Source organism: Metopolophium dirhodum, chromosome 3 (assembly GCF_019925205.1).
Source record: "Metopolophium dirhodum isolate CAU chromosome 3, ASM1992520v1, whole genome shotgun sequence".
NCBI lineage: Eukaryota > Metazoa > Arthropoda > Insecta > Hemiptera > Aphididae > Metopolophium > Metopolophium dirhodum.
Genome location: NC_083562.1, coordinates 34,641,861 through 34,664,742, shown reverse-complemented (window position 1 = coordinate 34,664,742; position 22,882 = coordinate 34,641,861). Strand labels below are relative to the sequence as shown.

Below are 22,882 nucleotides of genomic sequence, written 5' to 3'. Positions count from 1 at the left end.
GAATAATTTAGATGTAAGCTATTTTTATTTCTTCTTATTTTAATACGTCATAAACCGTGTACAAGCGATTTTAATTACTTTTTATAATCTAAGTGCAACTGTCTTAAATATATTTATTTAATGTTTCTCTTTAAAGTTAAAACTTCTTATTGAAAATATATATAAGTATAGGTATAGTAAGTACTCGCACCTATCCTTTTTTTACAATTGAACCTTTTTAGTTTTTATTAATATTTTTATATTTTCTTATAAAAAGCTCAGTATTTAAAATGTTTAATTATAATTTCTGATGTATAAGTTTTCATATTTTTAAGAAATTAAATAAAAAATAGTTTTTATTTTCAATGGCAAATTTATTGGGTACAGTAAATATTATACACAGAAAAAATGCACAGACCACGCGTGTAACAATTTATAACTTACCTATACTTAATACGTCATATACGCGTAAATGTATAATATGCAGTAAATCAATTAAATATACAGATATTACTAGATGAATTCGTAACGAGGTCGAAATTGTTTTCCATCGTTCTGCGTGTAGCTATATCGTTCGTTCACAATCGATTGAAAACATATTATAATATGTATGAGCGATGAAATTTAAATGAATCTATTATTTAGCCACGTGTTTATTGTAAGCAATACTAGTCGTTCCATTTGCTAAACATAAATGTAAAACGTGTAATTGGAAAACACGAACAATTACAATCGTAATAACTATTATTGATCGATTAAAATTATATTAATTTAATTAATATAGAGTAATAATGTTATATACGGCACTTGCAGATGTGATGAATAAAAATATTGCTTTCGCTCATCAACACACAGATTGTCTTAATTGATATACAGGATGTAAAATACCGAACTACTCACTGCCATTTTGTCATTTAACAACGAATCATTTCAAATATATTTTATGGCAATCGTTAAGTATAGGTACGCTTACGATTTTTGAATTTTTCTCAACATTTAAGGACGGTGTTCTATTGCGTTATAAACGCGTCTACTTGTCGTTATGTTAAGTTTTAGAAGTTCGAAAATGTTTAAATGCTAATCATATACACGTATATAATATATTATTTTATTCGAAATATGATTTTACTTATTTTCCACTTCAGTTTCGTTTTGTAATATCCGAATATTTAAATTTTTTTTAGCACAATCTACGAAATATACAATATTATATTTTATATTATTATATTATATATTATTATATACGTGGTAACGAGATCAAGGGGTATTTCAAATGTTTAGTGTCGTCACAGTAATAACAATTATAATTATTACTATAAATCATGCAGACCTAATTTTAATCTATCTATTGTTAAATAATATAATAATAATATGATATAATAGCAGTATAATAATATAGCTTGTTGCTATTGTACCTACTATTATAATGATATGTATTATTTACGATTTATGTGTGGTTATCGGTAGGTATCGGAATATATTAATAATACGTAGGTACCTCTATACCTATACTATATTGTTTACGATTCGCGGATTAGAATGTATACGTTTTTCGTGTTCAATTTAAAAAATAAAAAAAAAAAAAAACGAGTATAAACTTACTTCGAATCACGATGACGACAATGGACGACGATTTCTATTTTGTTCTCAATGTTTGCCATAGTAGCAATAGAGTAGCAACGGACGAGCGGGGTTGGTTCTGTTTGACCGATCGGATTACGAGGGTCGTACGTGATTGACCCTCCGACTAAAATCGGCCGCGTTTTCTTTTTTTTTTTTTTGCCCCACAAAGTTTCGTCAAAGTCCGACGGCCAATTTGACCGTAATCGCTATTATTTCTGTATATATATATATTATATTATGTACTCGGACGTTCCCTCTTCGTCTCCCGTCTCTTATTTCCGCCGCCGATGCGTCCGTTTTGGATTACTACGACAACGGGTGACATATTTTACGAGCAATATGTGGGTTACTCCTTTCTTTCCATACAGCGTCTTCACCACCCTCGCACGATGTATATATACTGCGATTTCCACCCCTATATGTAAATTTAGCGAGTTGACTTGTAAAATACAATATATTAATAACATGACATCGCGTATTTATATAGTTTTAAGCGATTTTGTTCCCCTTTATTGATAGTCGAAACAACAATCTTTGATATTTAGCAGCGATTAACATAATGTACCTAATATTTGTATACGACATTATGTAATATTTTTTCTTCTCACTTACTCATTATTGTTCGGGTAGTAAAAATGTTCAAATACTTTATCATAACATTTGGCGTTCCGTTAAAAATATTGATGGCGTCATGAGGCCACACAATATGCTACGATTTATAATTTTTGATATTATCGTGAATAAACGCGTGTGTTAATGATCTATATTAATTATATATATTATATGCAATAGGTATGTTAAAAATAAAATATAATCTAAATACCTAGTGCATTTCATAATATAGTTGCTTTAGTTGACCTATAAATCAGTATTTATAGGTAGTATTTAGGTGGCACGTGGAGTATTTCAATTTTCAACCATAATATAATATTATTATCTAAACAAAAGCTAATAAAAATTATACTACTCCGAAAGTACGTACATTATGATTTATGATTATTTTTTTTTTTGTATTACATAATACTACAATAAGTATCTACAATTAAACGTGTAAAAGTTTTCATTTATATTTTGTTTATGATCAAGTGCTGTACCAAGTACATGCTATTATTGTATAATACGACAACTATGATATTTGTGCGTTCAAAAATTAAATCGTTGTCGAGGATTCATAAACAGGTGACTTGGGAATAATGGCGAGTATAGGCTCGAGCACAATAATATTATAATATGATTACATTTTAATTCGGTTTCGCTTAAACTAATTTCACACGTTGTCCGTATTGTTTGTTTGATGAGGAATATTATAATAATATATCATATTGCATAACCGATGTAAGACATAAGGGGACACCTGTTCTTAAAACGGAAGTGTTCAAACAATATATTATACACGGGTATAATACCTGTAGAACTGAGTATTGTGCACCTATATGTATATATTGTTAGGTACGTTTTGGTCAACCATTAATCATTAATCGTTGTATATAGGTACCGTTATTAACATATATTATTATTATCGTTATATTTAATTGTATTTAAACGTAAATAGTATTGCACCCTAATCGTATGCATATTACAATACATAATAGGTATAGTATTTAGAATTCATAAATATTAAATAATTATAATGTTAATGTACGACGATGCGTTGTAGACCGCGTCGTATATTATTATGTACTCGCCGTGGATAATAAAACAATAAAGAAGTAGTCGAAATTATTATTCTTGTTGTACATGCGCTACATCGGTGTCGTACAAGCGGCGTTATCGTTACAGCCCCAGACTATAACTTCGAGTTGATTTTTTTTCGTCTGGTTAAAAAAAATGACACATGTCTGCATAAATTAACGCACCGTTACCTATACAACTACAGACACCTGTTCGGTTGGAGTAAAACGTTAAGGTATTAAATATAATGTTTGCGCTGCAGTGTTTTGTGTAGTAATTATTTATCATACCATTATTTTACATTTTTTAAACGTTTTGATTGGAAATTTTGAAAACTGGTACGTTTGTCGAACGTGATATTATAATAATCGAACATTTATCCGTAAATTCGCTTTTTGCCATTGGGTTATAATATGAATAACTGTACGGTTAAAAATATTTATTATAGATAGGTATAGAGTCTACGTGTATAGCATAGTATAATATGTTTCTGTTTCTATTCTAATTTTATTTTGATTTATAATTTTGCTGGTCTTCGCTGAGCGCAGAATTGAATAAAATACGGTAATCAAAAAAATGTATGCGACAATTATTAATAAAATGTATAGATATTGTCTGCATATTTATTTTTCAAACTTTATTGCAAAAGAGCACAGGTAAAAATAGGTAAGACTAAAAAAAAGTCTTGGATTATAGGCCTATAATATGTACAATATATTTTGAATGGTACCTACTATAGGCGTAAAACGCTTTTTCTCAAAATGTTTGTTACCTTTTCGAACGATGAGTTTTACGGAGAGAGAGTAATAAAATATTCGTACACTTCGTACTAGTTGTATATACTTATAAAATTATATTGTATTATTATTGTTCAAAATAATATTAAAAAGGAAAAATTGGTCTTTAAGGTCTTCTGAAAATTCGGGTTTATGCAGCTGATATACAGCAGTTTTCCTGTTAGGTATATCGTAAACAGTGTACCCTACTATAGTGTACTGTGTGTACACTTTAAAAAAAAAATATTATTGCTGTTTGTCGTACACGTCTTGAATTTAATACATCGCAATTCGATAGCTGTTTTCGGTTTTTAATAATAATAATAAAATAGGTATAGGTAAGTACTTTGCGTATTGATGCGTTTTTCACTTCTAAACAATATAACATGATAATATTATAGTTATACTTTCCTTATATCCGTGGTTCTTGCTTGGGAAGAAAACGATTACAGCGCAGCTCTGGACGACACAAAGTGAAAATCTGTTTTAAAGTTTCCACGCGCATGCGTGCGAAATGTGCGGATGTGTGTAAAAAAGCGATGGCTCGTGTGTGGTTCGACTTTTGTGATCTTAATATTTTAAAGTCTATACTGACAAATACGATATTATTATGTTGTTACTCGTTTATACGATTATTTGTAATATTAAAAAGTGTAAAAGTTTAATAATTTTATAATACAGACTGTGTTTTATATAAACGCCAAAGGGCTTAATCAGGCTGAAGAACTTATAGTCGTCGTCGTCGTCGTCGTCGCTGTATTGTCATCCATCACGTACACGTTACCATCGCCCTCCCATGCAAGCATGCAGCTGTCTTGTCTAAATGTGTTTACCTAATTTGTCTGCACGGCCGCCCTACGATATTATTTATAAGAGGTCATACTTTATTATACCGACCATTTCGGTTGTTAAGAGGATTTACTTTTCAACAATCTCGATAGAAATCCCGCGGTAGGTATACTCTGATTGTAGTCTTATCTTTGAATTTCGTCGGCCCGCGAGTCTCATAAGCATATAACAAATATCAATTTAATACTTGGCGTGGGATCGAAGGAGGTTCATTTATTATATTATTATTCCAAGTTGTCGGATGGTCTGTGCACGAGTTTGCTTCTGCACGTACGCGTATGTATACGAAGGAACATTTTCAACTCATAACGGTAATTATAATATTATAGCACGCCTATATTGTTGTTATCGGGCGCGGACTGGTAAAAAAAAAGGGTGCGTGATGCGCTACACAGTTTAACGGGCAAATAACAAAATTCGGGCAAATTTAAAACATGTAGATGATTTTTATAAAATATTATTGTTTTATTTTGTTTAAAAAAAATATTGAATATACAAAGACTTAAATAAGTACCAAGTCATAACCAATTTTCGGTCGAAATTGTACAATATTATATAGACTACTAACAATCGTAACGATCTGCCGTTATTAGGTGTTTTTAAATACATAATAAATAATATTAGGCAAATATATTTTAGGGCAAGGGATGCTGTAGCATCCCAGCCAGCCCACGCCTGGTTGTTATCATTTTCCATTCAAGTATAACTTTAATCGTAACGTTTTGTACTTCTCCTTTTAATAAATGGATAGTAAGATTGTGTCTGCACTCCAGTACCTACACTGTATAATAGTATAAAGAACGCCACATTTATCAAACTATTTTAATAAATCCTAAGTAGGTATATTAAAATATTCTTAAGACAACGTCATGCAATAACGCAATTTCGAATATCAATTAAAATATAATGTTAAACGAACTAATTTCATTTAAAACATTATACTTTTTCAGTTCACCAAACACATAAGACATAAGTATTGTTATTTTGGAACCAGTGTTTGATTCTGTAATAATAATAGTAACAATATGGGTTTATTGTACATTAAAAAGTAAAATTTTGACGTAATTTATTATGAAGGAGGTATGATCGTAGGTTATATAGGTACTATAACGCTTATAGTTTCAGATATACATATTATTTTTATAATTAGTTTGCTCTAAGTACAAATATAAAAGAAAACATTTTATTTCGATACCGTTTATAATTAGGTATTGAAGATTTTTTTATAACAATTTATAATTTGTGCATCTAATTCAATTGAACAAGATTGTAAAAATTGTATTTGTTACTATATTTTATGACTATGACTTATTGAAATCTATGAGTTAATGAATATTATATTGTATTGTAAAAAAATGTGGTTATGTATTATACTATGTATATTCATGTAATCGCATACAAAATTACAACGGACATTAGGATTCGTGTTATATTTATTTACCTCTCACGCCTTATAGCTTATCCGTGGTTAACGAGATCTTAAATGTTAAAATGCAACCCCTTTAGTCGTTTGTCCGTTTATGATATAACTTAAATATATTCAATTGTTCTACAGTCCGTAACAATAAGAATGAAAAAAGAAAGCAGCAAATAAATAATTATTTTTACAATATTTTATTACACGGTCGAGGAAAAGATTTATTGTTTAGTGTTGTTGAAATTCTTGAAATATGTTTTATGTAAATGGTAAAAAATAACGTTTTCGATTGCATAAACACTTTGTGGCCCCTCTCAACTAGAAGCTAATTTGATTAATTCTGTTAAAAGGGTCTTTTTTTCTGCTTTGCAACTCTTATTGTGTTCATCTATATATATATATATATATATTTATATTTATAGTATATTTTGATAAATAAATCTGTATCATTTTACACAAATTAATATTTATTTCTGGTAATGATTAAAAAAATTTTAAATAGATAAAATTATAACGCATATATTATAGATGTGGTGTGGTTCGTATATAATCAGTGATTTCAGAATCGGTCACTTAATAACATGTTTTTATAATATAAAAACATAATATGTTACTATATATCAATTTTAAAATTCCACAAACGTATTTTCAAGCGCCGTGAAATTTACTGTGTCTGAACAAAAAGTTTAAGTTTTTTTAACAAATACGCTTTATATAATAATATAAGTATACAACACGTTTGCGCTATTTATACTTGTATATTATGTTATAATGCGTATTATATCGTTCATTTAACCATAAAAAAAGTATAATAAAAATAACCAGCTTGATGAAAAAGGACATAAAATATTTATTAACAAATATGTCTTTGGTTTTTAATTAACATGTATTGAGGTACTTAATTTGAATAGTTTTCAAAATTGATTGTTTTATTAATTAATGTTGATATATAGCTATACGGTCTCGCCAGAGAATAAACAAGATCAATTAAAATAAAATAATTCATGTATAGTACCTATAGTATGTTCATACTAGAACAGTATATAGGTCCCTATACTATAGGTTTACGGCAAGAGGCGTATTTACGATTTTGGTGCCCCTTTTTTTGTCAGTATTTCTTCTTACTCATCGTTACAAAAAACTTTTAAGCCCCCTCTAATAAGAAAATTTACTTTTTCTCTCCGTTAAAAGTGATACCCAGAAATGTATATTTTTCCCCTTATTGCACTTATGCTTACCCTGATTTAGAGAACACACTTTTATTTAACCATTACCATTCTATTTATTCCTAATATGGTAAATCAACCTTTATAATTAAATAAAACAAATTATAGTTTTAGATTTTAACCTTTTTTTACTAAATTGTACATATTATGACAATATAATAAAATACATTATATATATAGAAATGTAAAAGATACAGGTTATCACTTATCACTCATATAATTTCTCAAAAAATCTAATAAATTAAAAAAAAAAATTATTTTTTTTTGTTATAACTTCACTTTGAAAACAATTTAACCTATTATAGCGACGGCGCTCCTTCGAGGAAACTAAGAATTTGTCACCCAGGGGAAATTTCCCCTCTTCGCCCCCTTAAATACGCCACTGTTTACAGCTAATAGGTATATACGTACAAAAATAAATTTTGAATAATTAATTTAGTAGAATAAGTCTAAAGGACTTATAAACATAAAATATTTTATGTTTAATATTTTAATCAGGATCAGTAATAATAAAAATTAACACTATAATACGCATAATACGCTAGATACGCATAATATAATACAATATTAATATTGAAAAACATACGGAACATGATATTATGTGCGATACCTATGACAAATTTAATTTAATTTTAATGTTTTTTGAAAGTTCAATTTCGAATCACATGATATCTATATTATAATATATACGCAGAATCACACTTAAAAACACCAACTTAAACCTAAATTCTGAATATGATATAACGGTACAACGGTATTATTTAAATTTATGTAAACATTTGACGTATGCGGATACCAATATTTTGTATTTAATTTTAATTTTCAACTCTTAATAATTACTATTTCAGGAAAATTCTAAAATGCAATCATTTTTTTTTTTTTTAAAGTTTCGATCGTTGAAGAACAATAACTAAAATACACTTATTTTTAATTAAATAGTGCAAATAATGTAAATATTATGCTACAGTTTTGGTATAGGTACACAGGATCACGTAATAATTAAATTAAATGAATATATTATGTTATAGCGATTGCAGAGAATAATGCACTTTTGTGTGGGTACCTAGGTATTTATAATAAGAAGGTAACGAGAAATTTTATTAAATTGTAAAGATCTTCAGATAATATTTCAATCACAATTTATACCTATGTACACTGTACAATGTACGTATAATATATAAAATGAAGTACCGCGGTAATTACATTTACAACCAAGCTAAAAATGTGTAACATATTATGTACATAATTGTATTGAACGAGATAATAATTAAATTGTTTAGCAGCCGATAACTTAGCGAGGTTATGAATTTAATTAGCTTAATGATCTTGCATTTTTGCGTGTATAAAATAATTTTATTCAGAAATCATAATTAGTTAATTATTAGTGATAGTGATATTCAAGATACTATAAGTTATGTATATCATTTGCATATATTTACTATATATTACTTTATATTCGTGCATATAAATTCTTATAATATTTCTATTTTCTATTTTTAGTATAATAATATGTTTACAATTTATTTAGTAAATTAGTTAAATATTATGGTATTTTAATAACACTTTTATTTTTTAGTATACCGCCTACTAATAATGTAATACAATATAATTTATATAATAAATTAAATGATCCCACTTGAATTATTGATATTTTTCCAGGTCATTCCTCATTGAATATTTATAAAAAAAACTAATTTATTTTTTAATGACTAGTTAGATTTTTACTTATATTATTATGGTCTTATGCGTGTGAGACTATTGTATTTGTATTTTTGTCGGTCGCCAATAAAAACAACTATAACTTAATATTCTATTAGCAATAATGATGAATTGTTTCGCATCTATTTAATTAATTATTTATTAATTATTAAACATTAATTATTACAGTCAATAGCCACAGCGACAACACAACACGTTCAGCCTTCTTCTTAACGTCTTTGCTAATATAGTGATTGGTAGTGTCATAAAGCGTTTATACTTTTTGTCAAATAGGTACTTTTGTCAATTTGTTTATTTTACGTTTACATTTAAATAAGTACTCTATTTATGATACTAAATACAAATAATTTAATGATTAATATTGTATGTCCATTCTTTCCTTTAAATATATTTTGAACAACTATTTATTGTGCAATGTATACCGAAACCGGAGTTCTATAATAATTAATAATTAAAACCTGCCTCTGATTTTTCCACTGTCACTATTCCAAGTACGTTTTACGAAAGTGGATGAGAAAAAAAATTTTTTAAATAAACTATGTGATTGCATAAAGTAATATATTTTAATGGCATTTGAACAGTGGTTGTGGGGGACAGAGCCTGATCAGTGATCAGTTTCATTTAAATATGTTGAGCCGACCCAAGTCAAAAACTGAAATTTCGCCTATGATGATAATAGTTTTTAATTGTAATCATAAACATATTTTGTAATTATTACTTGTCTATATTATGGCACTACTCAGCGTATCAGAACTACTTGCATTTATCGACCTTCAAGAGTCGTACCTATGACTGAACGAGTCGTAGTAACGCGTGCTCTGCAGTTATTATCGGCGCTAAAATAAACTCCGGTATCTACCTCCACAATTTCCACAGTAGTTGCTGTAAATATTACGTGTACAATTGACAATTGTACGTATTCGTACTATATCATAATAGTCAACAGTCGGTTCGGTCTCTTAAAGGTCTTGGAAGCGGACCGAGGACGCATTTGGGGTGTGAAAAATTAAAAATTAAAAACTGGGCGCACTTGGGACATCTCCGCCGTAAACCATGCTTGATGCTTCAGTATAGCACTCAAAGAAAAATGTATATAATATAATGGACGCCTATTGTGTGTATTAAGTGTATTTTTAAAAGTATAATTTATATCCATCGGATTAATGCATTCCTACCTACACGCGTGTGTTCACGTATAGTGAACTAGACAATGTCTAGTCAATAAATAATATGAAGCAAATCGATGACTAAATAATGATAAATCGTCACCCTATCATATTTGTGTACAAATATATCGTCTGAAATCATACGAAAACGTGAAATATTCTTCGATGATATTATATTATAATAATTAACAATATAGGTAATGAATAATGCTGAGATGCATAACGCTTTCTCCACAGTGATTGTGTATAATACAGTCAGGGTGATAAGTAGGTGTACCTATATATTATGATATTAATGGGAAATTTTTAATTCCCCAAACACGTTGTTGTGGTTTGCGCAATGCACCTATATAAAAAAAAAAAAAACAGAAAAAATAATATGAATTATAAACATACACGAGTACATAAACACGGTATAATAATATCGTTAATTACTCGGTGCAATTGGGTTATAAATCTTTACCGGTTAATTCGTTTCGTGACTTGCACTCGGAGGTTTTACGACAGAAGTGGTGTCGCCGGGCGGTATAATATAGTTACGACGGAAGTGCGATGGCGGAGTATAGAGACAAAATTGTGAGGTGTGAACTATTATAATATACGTACAATAAAAGAGGTAAAAAAAAATTGTTCGATGTGGTTTGACGGCCGTGTCCGTATCAATTTATCATAATATTTATCGTGCGCGTGCGCAAACGTGCGTTTGTGTGTATTATATTGCTGCTACCGGAATACGTGTTTTTTTTTTTTTTTTTAGAGAAAGGGTTGTCGGACACCTGCCGGCCGCCGCTTTATTATTATTACTATTATCATGCGTAACCTGTATGTTATTAAGGCTTATATCTATAGTAATATATATATGGGTACCTCCTATATGCGTAATATGCGTCGTGTAAAAACTGGTTTCTCGCTGCAGACGTCCTCTCCTCGACGGTTGAATAATAATCATAATAATAATAATGATGAGCGTTCGCGGGGGTCGAAAAAAGATGTTTCTAATAGCTATAGAAGTTACTTTTAAAAACCCTTTCGATAACAAAAAAAAAATAAAATAATAACCACCAACTCTGCGGAGAGTGTGTAGTATACTCGTCGCCGAACGCCGTCGCGCGATCGTCGGGCGCCCGTCGTTCAATAAATATCAATAATAATAATAATAATAATAATTATTATTATTATTATATTTTATGGAAAAACACATACATGCCGCCTAAGGTTCCCTGATAAAATAATATCAGAGAACCTTTGGCGGTAAACTCGATTGCAGTATTCCATAGGACGTTATTATTATTGTGTTCTAGGAAATTTTTGAATGCAGATTTGCATCAGGCGACGTTAAAGTTTTACTCTGGTCGGCAGCCGAGAAAAACGGCGACAAAAGACGAGTATATATATATATATATATATATAGAAACGTAAGCAATAGTAATGTTGACTAATTATTTTGTGAAGTGAGAAGCAACGTCCTAACTATAAAAAAAAATTCAAACACAAAACAATAATAAGAGAAGAATGTTTAAAATAATTAGATTTAAGCGTTTTAAGTAATTTGATAGTTGATATCTGTTGGTGGGTGCCTAGTTAAAGGTGACAGTTTTAAATTATCATCACTGTAATGTGGTTTAATTAAATCTGTAGTTTTTTTTTTACTCATTAAGTTATTACTATTTTTTTATAGGTATGATTTCATAAAATACATACAACGTTTTTTCTAAATCAAACGTGTTATTCAGAGAGTCTTCAGTTACTTATATTGTAATATACTTAGTGGTGTTAGTGGTGAAAAATATTGTAAGTGAGTTTTTAATTATTGATATTTAGTGGACAGAGTAGTATAGAGACGGAAATGGATGTTAACTTGAAATACACATTTTATACATATTATACGATTAGTTATGGTGAATCAGTGCTTTGTGATAAACACTCAAAAGCAACCACTTTTTAATATTTTTAAAATAGTTATCGAGAACTAAGAGGTTCTGCACAATTTACAAATTTGTTATTTAATACTAACTGATACCATAATATACCTATATACCTAGATTTAAGAACAAACCGGTTCAGATTATATTATGATAAAATAAATTAAGTACCTAGTGATAAATCAAAAATGCATTGTGTCAACCACTTATCGCATACAATCATAATATGGTAATTGATAGACGTCAGTAAGTACTATATTATTCATTATTGCCTATAAATATATTATGTTATCAACAAAATAAATATTCCATAAATAATGATACTTAATCTAACATCAACCATTCAACCATCATATTATTTTGGTCTTAAACATCAAACATCCCGTCACATCCTCTTTTGTTTAACCAAATATTGTTTCCCGGAAAACATACATTTAATTCAGAACAAAAAAGTTCTAACCAAGCGTCCAAGTGAAAACAATATATTCACAAACAAAAGGCTCTATCTTCAGAACTTTTTGGTCCTTAATAACTGACATTTTTTACGTTAAGTTTTACAAGGAAAAAAATACTAATTATAAGATTCAATGCAGAATTATATTTTTGTTAATTTTTTTTATTTGACAATCATTAAATCAAGCATATTACGAAATAAGATATAACAGTCTGTGTCGTACTGTCGTTATATACCAATTGTTGGTTCTGGAAACGACGACATTATAACGGCTTTATAACATATTGATTGTGTAAAGAATTTAGATATTATCATTTATCAGTGTTCATTTTATTTACTGTCAAAACTCAATTCCATTCTCTCGGCTATACTGTATTGTTATCACGAATGTATAACACATTTGGTGCATAATATATTTATTATGATATACAATGTGATTCATCAAGCATGCTCACCCCCGTTTTTCCCTTAAATAATTATTAATTTATCCGAATACTGATTTTTGGAATTTTTAAATATACTCAAAGGACATTTAATCAAGTAATCCACGACTTGTTTTATACTAGATACCTATAAAGAGTGTTCAGTGGTGATACAAACTTCTGTTTTTCAGATGAAAACGACCCCTCCCCCTCCTTTTTACTATAAAATATTATTCTGTGGATCATTTTTTAGAAAATGTTGGTACACTTAATTCAAAATTTGAACGAGTAGTTTCTCAGTTGCTATAATGTTTATACAATAATTATACATGGGGTAATAGCCTTTAAAAATGGTTTCACAAAAATATAAAATTTATGTAATATTATTGAATCTATAGTATTTATTATACTTGGACCATTTTTACAAATTATTTATGTGGATAGATATTAATATCTATTACTCATAAAAACTTCAAACCACCGTATAGTCCTCATATCTTCCAAACCCTTTATCGTGGCCCTATAATTATCCTTAGTGCACTAAGTCAAATAACTTGAAAACTAATCTTTCAAATGTCGATTCTGATATGTGGAAAATGTTCCGAAAAACTATTCGCTAAATAATTTAAAGTAGAAAAGTGATGTTTCACTGATGAAAAACAAAAGTTTGTAACTCCAAAAGTAACTCCTTATAAGTAGTACAAAAATTATCAAGAATCAGATTTTGAATAACTGCATTATCGAAGAAAGAAGGGGGCGAGCACGCTTGGTGAAACACCCTATATATATAATATTTATTATATTATACGATTGGTATATAATCATAACACTATATTGTAATACTCATAAAGGTTCTAACATACCTACGAATAATTATTGTTTACATTTCTCAAAATCGATAATATTTGTATATGTATAATCGCTGACCGCGTGTCACAAATCAATGCAGTCGGTGGTTTTATAGAAGGGTATAATATAATGAATTATTAGAGACCACTTACCACAATTATATGTGGTTTTAAGTTATACAATTACACATATTACCTACCAAGACCGACAGCGAGAATGCGTGCTGACCACTCTACCGCTGTACATCATACATAATATAATATTATACACGAATACTGTAAGATGAGGTCCGTTCATCACTTTTCGAATAGATATTCATTGCAATTCGGTTCCAAAACACTCAATATGAGCTTCATACGATTATTATAGTAGGTATTATAAATTGTAATACGGAAATATACAATATAATACAGTAAGTGATAACTAATAATATGGTACCTAAAGAATTTTAAACAAATTTTATGCAAAAATAATTAAAATAAAATAAGGAAAAAACATTTTTGCGATACATCATGAAGAGTTCACGACTTATATAAAATATATGCTTTGACATTTTATTTTTTATTTTTTACGTTTTTAACTCTACGTTTAATCCTGGCATACATTTTATAAATCACTTTTTTTTTTCTTTAGTCCGTTAAAGAATTTAGTGTAACAAAACCCCTCTGTTGGGTTACCGAAGTCTTTTATGTTATAGGATGTTTTTTTTATTACCTTTTTATGGCTGCATAAAGAACACACACACATACCCTTGCGAGTTATCGACTTATTTTCTTTCGTATTCTTCCCCGTTTAATGTTTAAAAGAATATATTATTATGTTTATTTTTTTTTCATTCTGTATTTCTTTCTGGCCATTTACAAATTTCATAGCATTATTATGTGCCTAACTTTCCTAACTGAATTAGGTATTACAATACTTATACCGTTTATGCGTGATTATGCTGTCGAAACTTATTTAAACATTATTGATTTGTTTGTTATTTGAAAACAAACATTGTTAATTTTAATTGATGGTTGTTAAAAATAATGTAACCTTGTGACTGATTAAAAATGTGACAAGTTGCTCGCATTAATAAATCACCAAAGTCTAAACGATTGCAGTTATTATACTGAAATGATGTTAGAATAACATGTTCTTTATACAAATGATATTGTAGACAATCCAAAAACATTTGTTTTTAGTTGTTGCACTGTGACGGTTCATCAAGTCGAATGTAAACATTTCTCATTTTCTCACGATAAATACATGACTCGTATACAATAATAATTTTTACAACTACAACAACAGTCTTTCAAAAAAAAAAAAAAATTTAACAGCATAATATATTATAATGCATATAAGTACCATAAATAAAAATGATCACAGATTTCTATAGTCATGTTTATTATGATGATTGATTATTTTTTTATATTCCGACGGGTATCCTCTGCTCGCTAGCGCGTTTTAACCACACACTTGAATCCCAGGAAATGGTTTTCTCGTCGATACGATTTTCGTTCGTCACGGCCAATCATATATTATATATTATTAACATATTTTATGTTTATGAGTTAAACATAAAAAAAAAAAAACACCGTAAAATAATCACTGGGTGTGCCTCTATGCGCTAAATGTACTATTATAGTGTCCCGCAAGTATTGCGAAGAGAATATAATTTTATTTCCAAACACATTATTCCCTTATGTGTGCATTGTGTTGTTTGTTGTTTTTGGATCGCGTGAAGTTTAATAAACGAGCTGATTTATTCCAATGCAATTGTTGCGGTATAACTAATATAAATATATTAAACACGCGTGATGCACTGAAATTGATTAACTGTTTACTGTGATATGGTTTCGAGTAGGTACACCCACATCGAGTGGTAACTTGAAAGGACTATAATATATATATCGAAAAAGTATTGAAAATACAGGAATAATGACATAGTTGAGCACTTTTAGTTTTATCGGACTAAATTAAACATTTCCCGTTTAAGTTTTTGAACATTTATTATACCTACACTTTTAGCATAATTAATTTAATGCATTTTAAATTATAATAGCATGCATAATACCTTTATGGCCTACATATAACACTGAATCAAACAATATCCATATTTTCATATAGATGAGATAATGATTGTAACAAATTTGGCATATTAACTGACAACTTAATAATAACCTTTTTTTTTTTTAATAATTAATAACCTATAGAAATAGTCAGTACAGATAAAATGTATTTCTCTAATAATATATAATATAAATTAATTAATCAACGTACTATACTTTAATATATAAGTTATAGCCTATCATAGGTAATGATAAATAAAAGCAACTTATTATATTTACTACGAATATTTATTTAACACTTGAATAGTAGAACGTGTTTAACTTAAATTTCTTACTACAAGCAAAACGGTACCTCAAAATTATAAAATATTTTTCCTGAATATTAACTGTGGTATTTTATATATTTAGACAAATCATTTTAAACCATTAATTATTGTACTATCATTATGGGTGTTATTATGTTTTATAGTATTAATAATTTAATTTGAATATAAATGATAATGGTATCAGCTGCGTTGTTAATCGAACAAACCGAGGTATTCAGTATAATTTATTCACCATACATTTTGATTAAATTACAATCGTATCGAACTATAAACTATAATATATTATAATCAGAACTACTTCCAATTTAATTGTTTGAATGCAACATTATAAAACTATTATGTATACAATAACTTTATAAAGTATTTGAAAGTAAATTTCTTTTCAACACTCAGTGTTATGCATAAAATGTATTGATTATTCAGTATTCTACACACCTGTAAGATGTAGTTTAGTTTTTGCAAGCGAGGGAAGTGTGGGTATACAGAAAATATTTATGTAATACTATATAACCTATTATTTTAATAAATACGACAGCAAATGTTATGTTTTACTGTTTGCTTATTTTTTTTATTATTATATGGAATATAATATATTTCACGGAACTGACATTGTAGTTGTATGAGTAAAATATTTCGAAAATGTACCTTTACATCCATCTTTTATATGTTTTACTTTATTAGATAAACAATTTAAATATATTTTCTCTAGTAGGTACATTCATATTTTTTGAAAATAATCTTCAGCGCCTAGGTCATTGGCTGTATTTTTCTACACCTAGTATTATATTTTAATTGTGGTGATAATATAGTAAGTGACGCCTTATTATTAATATACACCTTCATAATATAGTGGTGATGCACTATGAAGATTTTCCACAGATGTAATTTAATAAGACATTCGTGAGTATTCTGTGCTTACGAGTAGTGCGTTCAACTGTTCAAGTGAACATTTTCAACGCTTAATTATGCTCTCAACAAATAAGTAAAAAAAATTTAATCTGCAACAAAAGATGTACCCATTATCTATATAGGTACATAAAGCAAGAACGCTTACAGTGGAAAACAGTAATTCTGCACGGTTGGCCACACTGGCGTATACATAACTTTTGGATGGGAATGGGATCAGTGAAAGAAAGTAACGTGACATAATAATATATGTACACAAATATAAGTGTTTTACTGTTTTAGGTATTATAAATACCTAAAATGCTTATAGCCTAAAAATAAAAATAAGTGGGCAAGTGGATGTCACTCCGCTGTACAGTAGGTTACAAGTGGGTCACTATAATGGATGGTGTTAAATTTGAATTCAATGATATAATATCATTGTATAAGAAAAACGATTCTGACCGAAAACGGTCAGTCAGCCTATGATATTACTACATATATTTGATGATATTATTGTGAATAAAGTAATTTATATATTATTTAAGTACCTATTTACGGGGAACCTTGTTTTAAGCTTTCAATCCTTAGCTATAAAAGTTGAACGTTTTAAAAATTTTTAACTACAAAATAATAATTAAATTTTGTCAAAATTCAAACTTTAAATACCTATAAAAAAAAATTGTGCCTATGTATTTTTAATATTTTTCAAATGTCATTGTAACAATATAGTAGGAGCCTTGTATTAAATTTTCAAGCTTTTTTACACAACAAATAAAGTTTCATTGACATTCATAGAAAAAAAGACTAATAAAATTAGAAACAGAAAATGTTCCTAAACAGTTCAAAACAAATCAAAATATTCTGAAAATCTTATCGTGTATAGAAAATGCTCTTATAAACGACCAGTGAAAATTGCGTGTATATAGGTTCATTTGTTTTAAAGTTACGCCAAAAACTAAAATCGATTTTGTGAAAAACTAATTTTGCGTAACAATTCCCGATTTTCCTTAATTTTTATGTTGTTTTCCCGGCACTTTTGAAAACAATTGGGTATTTTAAATGTTGATCTGCCCAATGCACCAACAATATTCACTATCCCATCAAACAAGATACTAAAGTTGAAAATCGAAGCATTATTTCGACTACTTATCGTGTATACAGGCACACAAAAAAAAAAAAAATAAAAAAAAAGACACACATCATTGTAAAATCAATACATTCATCGTTTCACTCAGAATCTAAAAGATCTATGACGTGTATGAAAATTGAATTTTAAGTGAAACTTAAGCCCTCGAATCTGATAACAGTTATCATAATATCATGCGTCACGTTTGATAGTCTAATAGTTTTATCTTGCTTGACATTTTTACAGCAATAATATTATCATAATATGTCCTCACGGTGACAGTCGAGATCCATTTAAAGTTTAGACCATTTGAATATTAGCTTGTTACGATTGCCACTATCGCGGTTTACAATCATATAGTAAGTTACCATAGTCCAGCGGTTCTCAAACTGTGCTCCGCGGAGCCCTAGGGCTCCGCGAGATTAGTCTAGGGGCTCCGTGGCTTCTTCACAATGAAATCTTCAATATTTTGAACAATTTTTTTGAAGTAGAAGGATTGACTTGGGATAATTGTATTGATATTTGTACAGATGGAGCGAAGGCAATGGTTGGAAAAACTGCTGGCGTGGTTTCGCGAATTAAAGAAGTAACCAACAATTGTAGTAATAGTCATTGCATTCTTCATCGTCAAGCACTTACTATTAAAAAGATGCCAATACCTCTTAAAAATGTACTTGATGAGGCAGTGAAGATTATAAATTTCGTAAAATCTCGACCATTGAGCACAAGACTGTTCACAATTTTGTGTGAAGATATGGGAAGTATGCACAAATCACTACTTTACCATACCGAAGTAAGATGGCTTTCTCGGGGAAAAACACTTGTACGCTTACTCGAATTGCGCAATGAATTGTACGTTTTTTTCACCGATCACCCATTTAATTTACAGCTCAGACTTAGTGATAAAATTTGGTTATTTCGACTTAGTTACTTGGCTGATATTTTTACAAAATTGAATGAAGTGAACTTATCAATACAAGGTAAAATGACCACCGTTTTCACGGCAAATGACAAAATTCGAGCTTTAAAAAAAAAAAAAAAATTTTGGGCTGTGTGTTTTTCTCAACATAAAATTGATAGTTTTCCTTTGTTAAAGGAATATTTAGAATCGATTGATGGTAATATTGAAGATTTTGATGAAATATATGGCGAAATTGAACAACATTTAAATGAAATACTATCGTCATTAGAAAAATATTTTCCAGAAAGTAAAGACATAGAATTTATCCAACGATATAATTGGGTTAAAAATCCGTTTTTAATCAACGATAAGCCCGAAGATTTATCTATAACGGAGTATGAAGAATTTATTGAAATGACCACCGATTCATCTTTAAAAACTTTATTTGATAAAATATCATTAACAGATTTTTGGTGCAGTAGCAGTATTACTAACGAATATCAATCTCTGGCTAAAAAAGCTATCTTAGCACTTCTTCCTTTGATTATTATGAATTTTAGTTGTCTCATATAAACATTTCTGATTTTTGGGGCTCCGTAATTTTTTTTAGGAATATAAGGGCTCCGCGAACAAAAAAGTTTGAGAACCGCTGCCATAGTCCATCGCGTGGATCCAGCTTAACTATATAGTGATGGTGAATCGGTGAGATCGGTGAATAGATCGTCTTTAATAATAAAGTAATTTAATAATATATTATAATACTACATACAGCATATAGGTAGCCTTACTACATTAAATCCGTATATTGGTGCTTTGTATTCTATTGTATAATAATCGTGAAATATGTTGTATAATTGAATAGCAAATAACTATATATATTTATATTTTATGAATATAAACGACTGTATTATATTTTAGGCTTTTTCCGAAAAAAAGTTATTTCAAAAAATGTTTTAAAAAAGAGACCACTGCGAGGAATCTGATCGTCGCGTCCCCTAACTTATATTATGCACTCCTGCAGGTTGATCAGGCAATAAATCAGGTGTCCGTGCAATATTTTCCGCATTCTATTAGAGAGGCGTCCAAATCGTCTGATTGCATTCTTATAGCGGGCGCCAGTAGAATAAATGCTGTCGTGGACTTTGAGTATTTACCTCTTATACGGCTATGCCGCCTACCTATATATCGCTATATTTTATTATTACAATCATAATATTCGAGTGTGCGCACGCGTCTTATCACCCGTAAATCGCCAGAGGTCCTCGCGTACGCCTTCATTATAATCACGGAGAGGGGGGAGACGGGACGACGATATCTTTTTGCGACCCGCCGCATAATATAATTTTTTATAATACTACACCTATACATATATAGATACAACAAGTTACGATTGCTACCCATGTACATAATATGTCGTTTAATAATAGGTTTTATACCATGATTGGTTAATTACAAATCATTAGCTATTAAATGATAAAGGCACATATTGCTATAATACTTCGACGACGATAATACGATATAATATTTTACTCGCAATACTCGAATAACAATTATAATAATATTACAATATAATATATTATGTATATAAAGTAGAACAGCATCTACATAATATTATATAGATAGCTGCAGGTTAAAGTCGTATATATTTTATATACACATTATATATATTACAATATGTGTGTGTGCCGTCAAGAGCCGAAGCGCGTATCGTGCAGTATATATTGTGTATATTATATATATGTAAGCGAAATGAATATTTAGGAAAGGGTCGGCGGCGGCGCGCGGGCGCGTGTGGCGTATGTGCGTGTGCGTGGGCGTGCGCGTGTGTGTGCGTGTGTGTGTGTGTGTGTGTGCGCGTGTATATCGATTGTGCGTTGTTGGCGGTGCGTTCATCCCTTTCGCGCGCGTGGGCGCTACGGCGAGGGGAGGGGGTGGGTTTTAGGGGTGGCGGCGGCGGCGGCTGTGGCGGCGGTAGGGGTAAGGGCGGGGGGTGGTAGTGTAATTTATTATTAGCCGTCACCTCTACCCCTCGCGCGCGGGGCCAGATGCTGCTGTACGACGACGACGACGACGGCGGCGGCGGCGACTTCCACCCCCACCGACTCGGGTTTGAACCAACCATCCCCAATATAATATACTGAGCCGATCTGTCGTACTATTTTGTTTTTTTTTTTTATAATATAATATAATATAATATTCATAATATTTCGTACACCGCCGTTGAATATCGTTATTATTATTATTATTATAATAGTCGATGTAGTTTTTCCGGATACTATCCGACGCGCTCGCGGAAATGACGGAAAAGTCAACGCGGCTGTATAAAGCAACCGTCGTCGTCGTCGTCGTCGTCACCGCCACCACCGCCACCACCGCCGCCACTCATCCCTGCAGATCACACGGCTTTTCCCATATTATATTCCCGCGATGTTATCGTCGCGACCGCGTAAACATTTTTATTATTTTTGTTATCGTGACGTTCGGTGCGTTTCGTGCATTATTCGAAAATCGCGTGAAATATTACGCGGGTAAGTAACTCGGGGGTTAGGCTGTAGGTGTGTATACGTGTATAATATTATAATTTATATATATAAGAGATAGTGGCTAAATCGAGTAAATCATTGTAATATATGAAAATTTCTACGGTATACCTATACCTATATATATATACACACACACACGATATTTGAGAACGGATTTTTTTTTACATTTTTAACGGGTCCCTTTTTGTGGCGAGTTATTTATTTCTGTATCACGTCCGAATATACAACATAATATATTATCATCACATAGGTACCTAGGTAGGTCTGGATATTTTCTTTCGTCGTTTGCCCGAATCACCGCGAGCGTAGGTAATGATTTTATTCGGTCCGTGTCCGGTATAGGTATCTATTATTAGGAGGTATCTATAATTATTCGTTTTTTCGCCATCACGCGTCGTCGTTAAAATCCATCCAGCGATTATTTATTGTTATTACGTTTTTCAGCATAAACTATACCACACTTTGGCCATAAAGCTTAGATATTATAATAGCATATTGTTTTATGCGATTCCACAGCGGTATAAAAATTATTATTTTTAAGGAGTCCATTTTGAACCACGCTTATCGGGTTTGAGGAAAAACTAAATTTTTAGTGATCACACAGCTAGGACAATAGTATTTTGTTTGTGCGTAAAATAAAAAAAACGTAATTCTTAACTTGAACATCAATTTATTATCTATAATCTCTATCAGTAACTAATTTAATAACTGGTTAAAGTATCGTATGACTATATTACTGTGTGGCTTTTTGCCAACGAACTCTTGTAAATCTAACTGTTATTCGTTTAAAAGTACAATTATTTTTTATGCGAATATATTATATTTTATTTTTTTAAATTCAAACGACTTTTATGACAAATGTTTTCCTTATTCTTTTTATTTCCTCCTTTTCGACTCGCTTCCCAACTTTTCTTTGGAAGAATTTCTTCATATATATATTATATTCGTTTCAGAACCTATACAAATCCTATAAA

At 30.0% G+C, this 22,882-nt stretch overlaps 1 protein-coding gene across 1 annotated transcript; it reads left to right on the top strand.

The window, feature by feature from the left end:
• The first annotated feature begins 19,008 nt into the window (after positions 1-19,008).
• On the top strand, positions 19,009-19,938 carry LOC132940648 (zinc finger BED domain-containing protein 5-like). Its single transcript, XM_061008360.1, has one exon. It carries the CDS (start codon positions 19,009-19,011, stop codon positions 19,936-19,938), a length of 930 nt encoding a protein of 309 aa, XP_060864343.1.
• Positions 19,939-22,882: the final 2,944 nt, after the last annotated feature.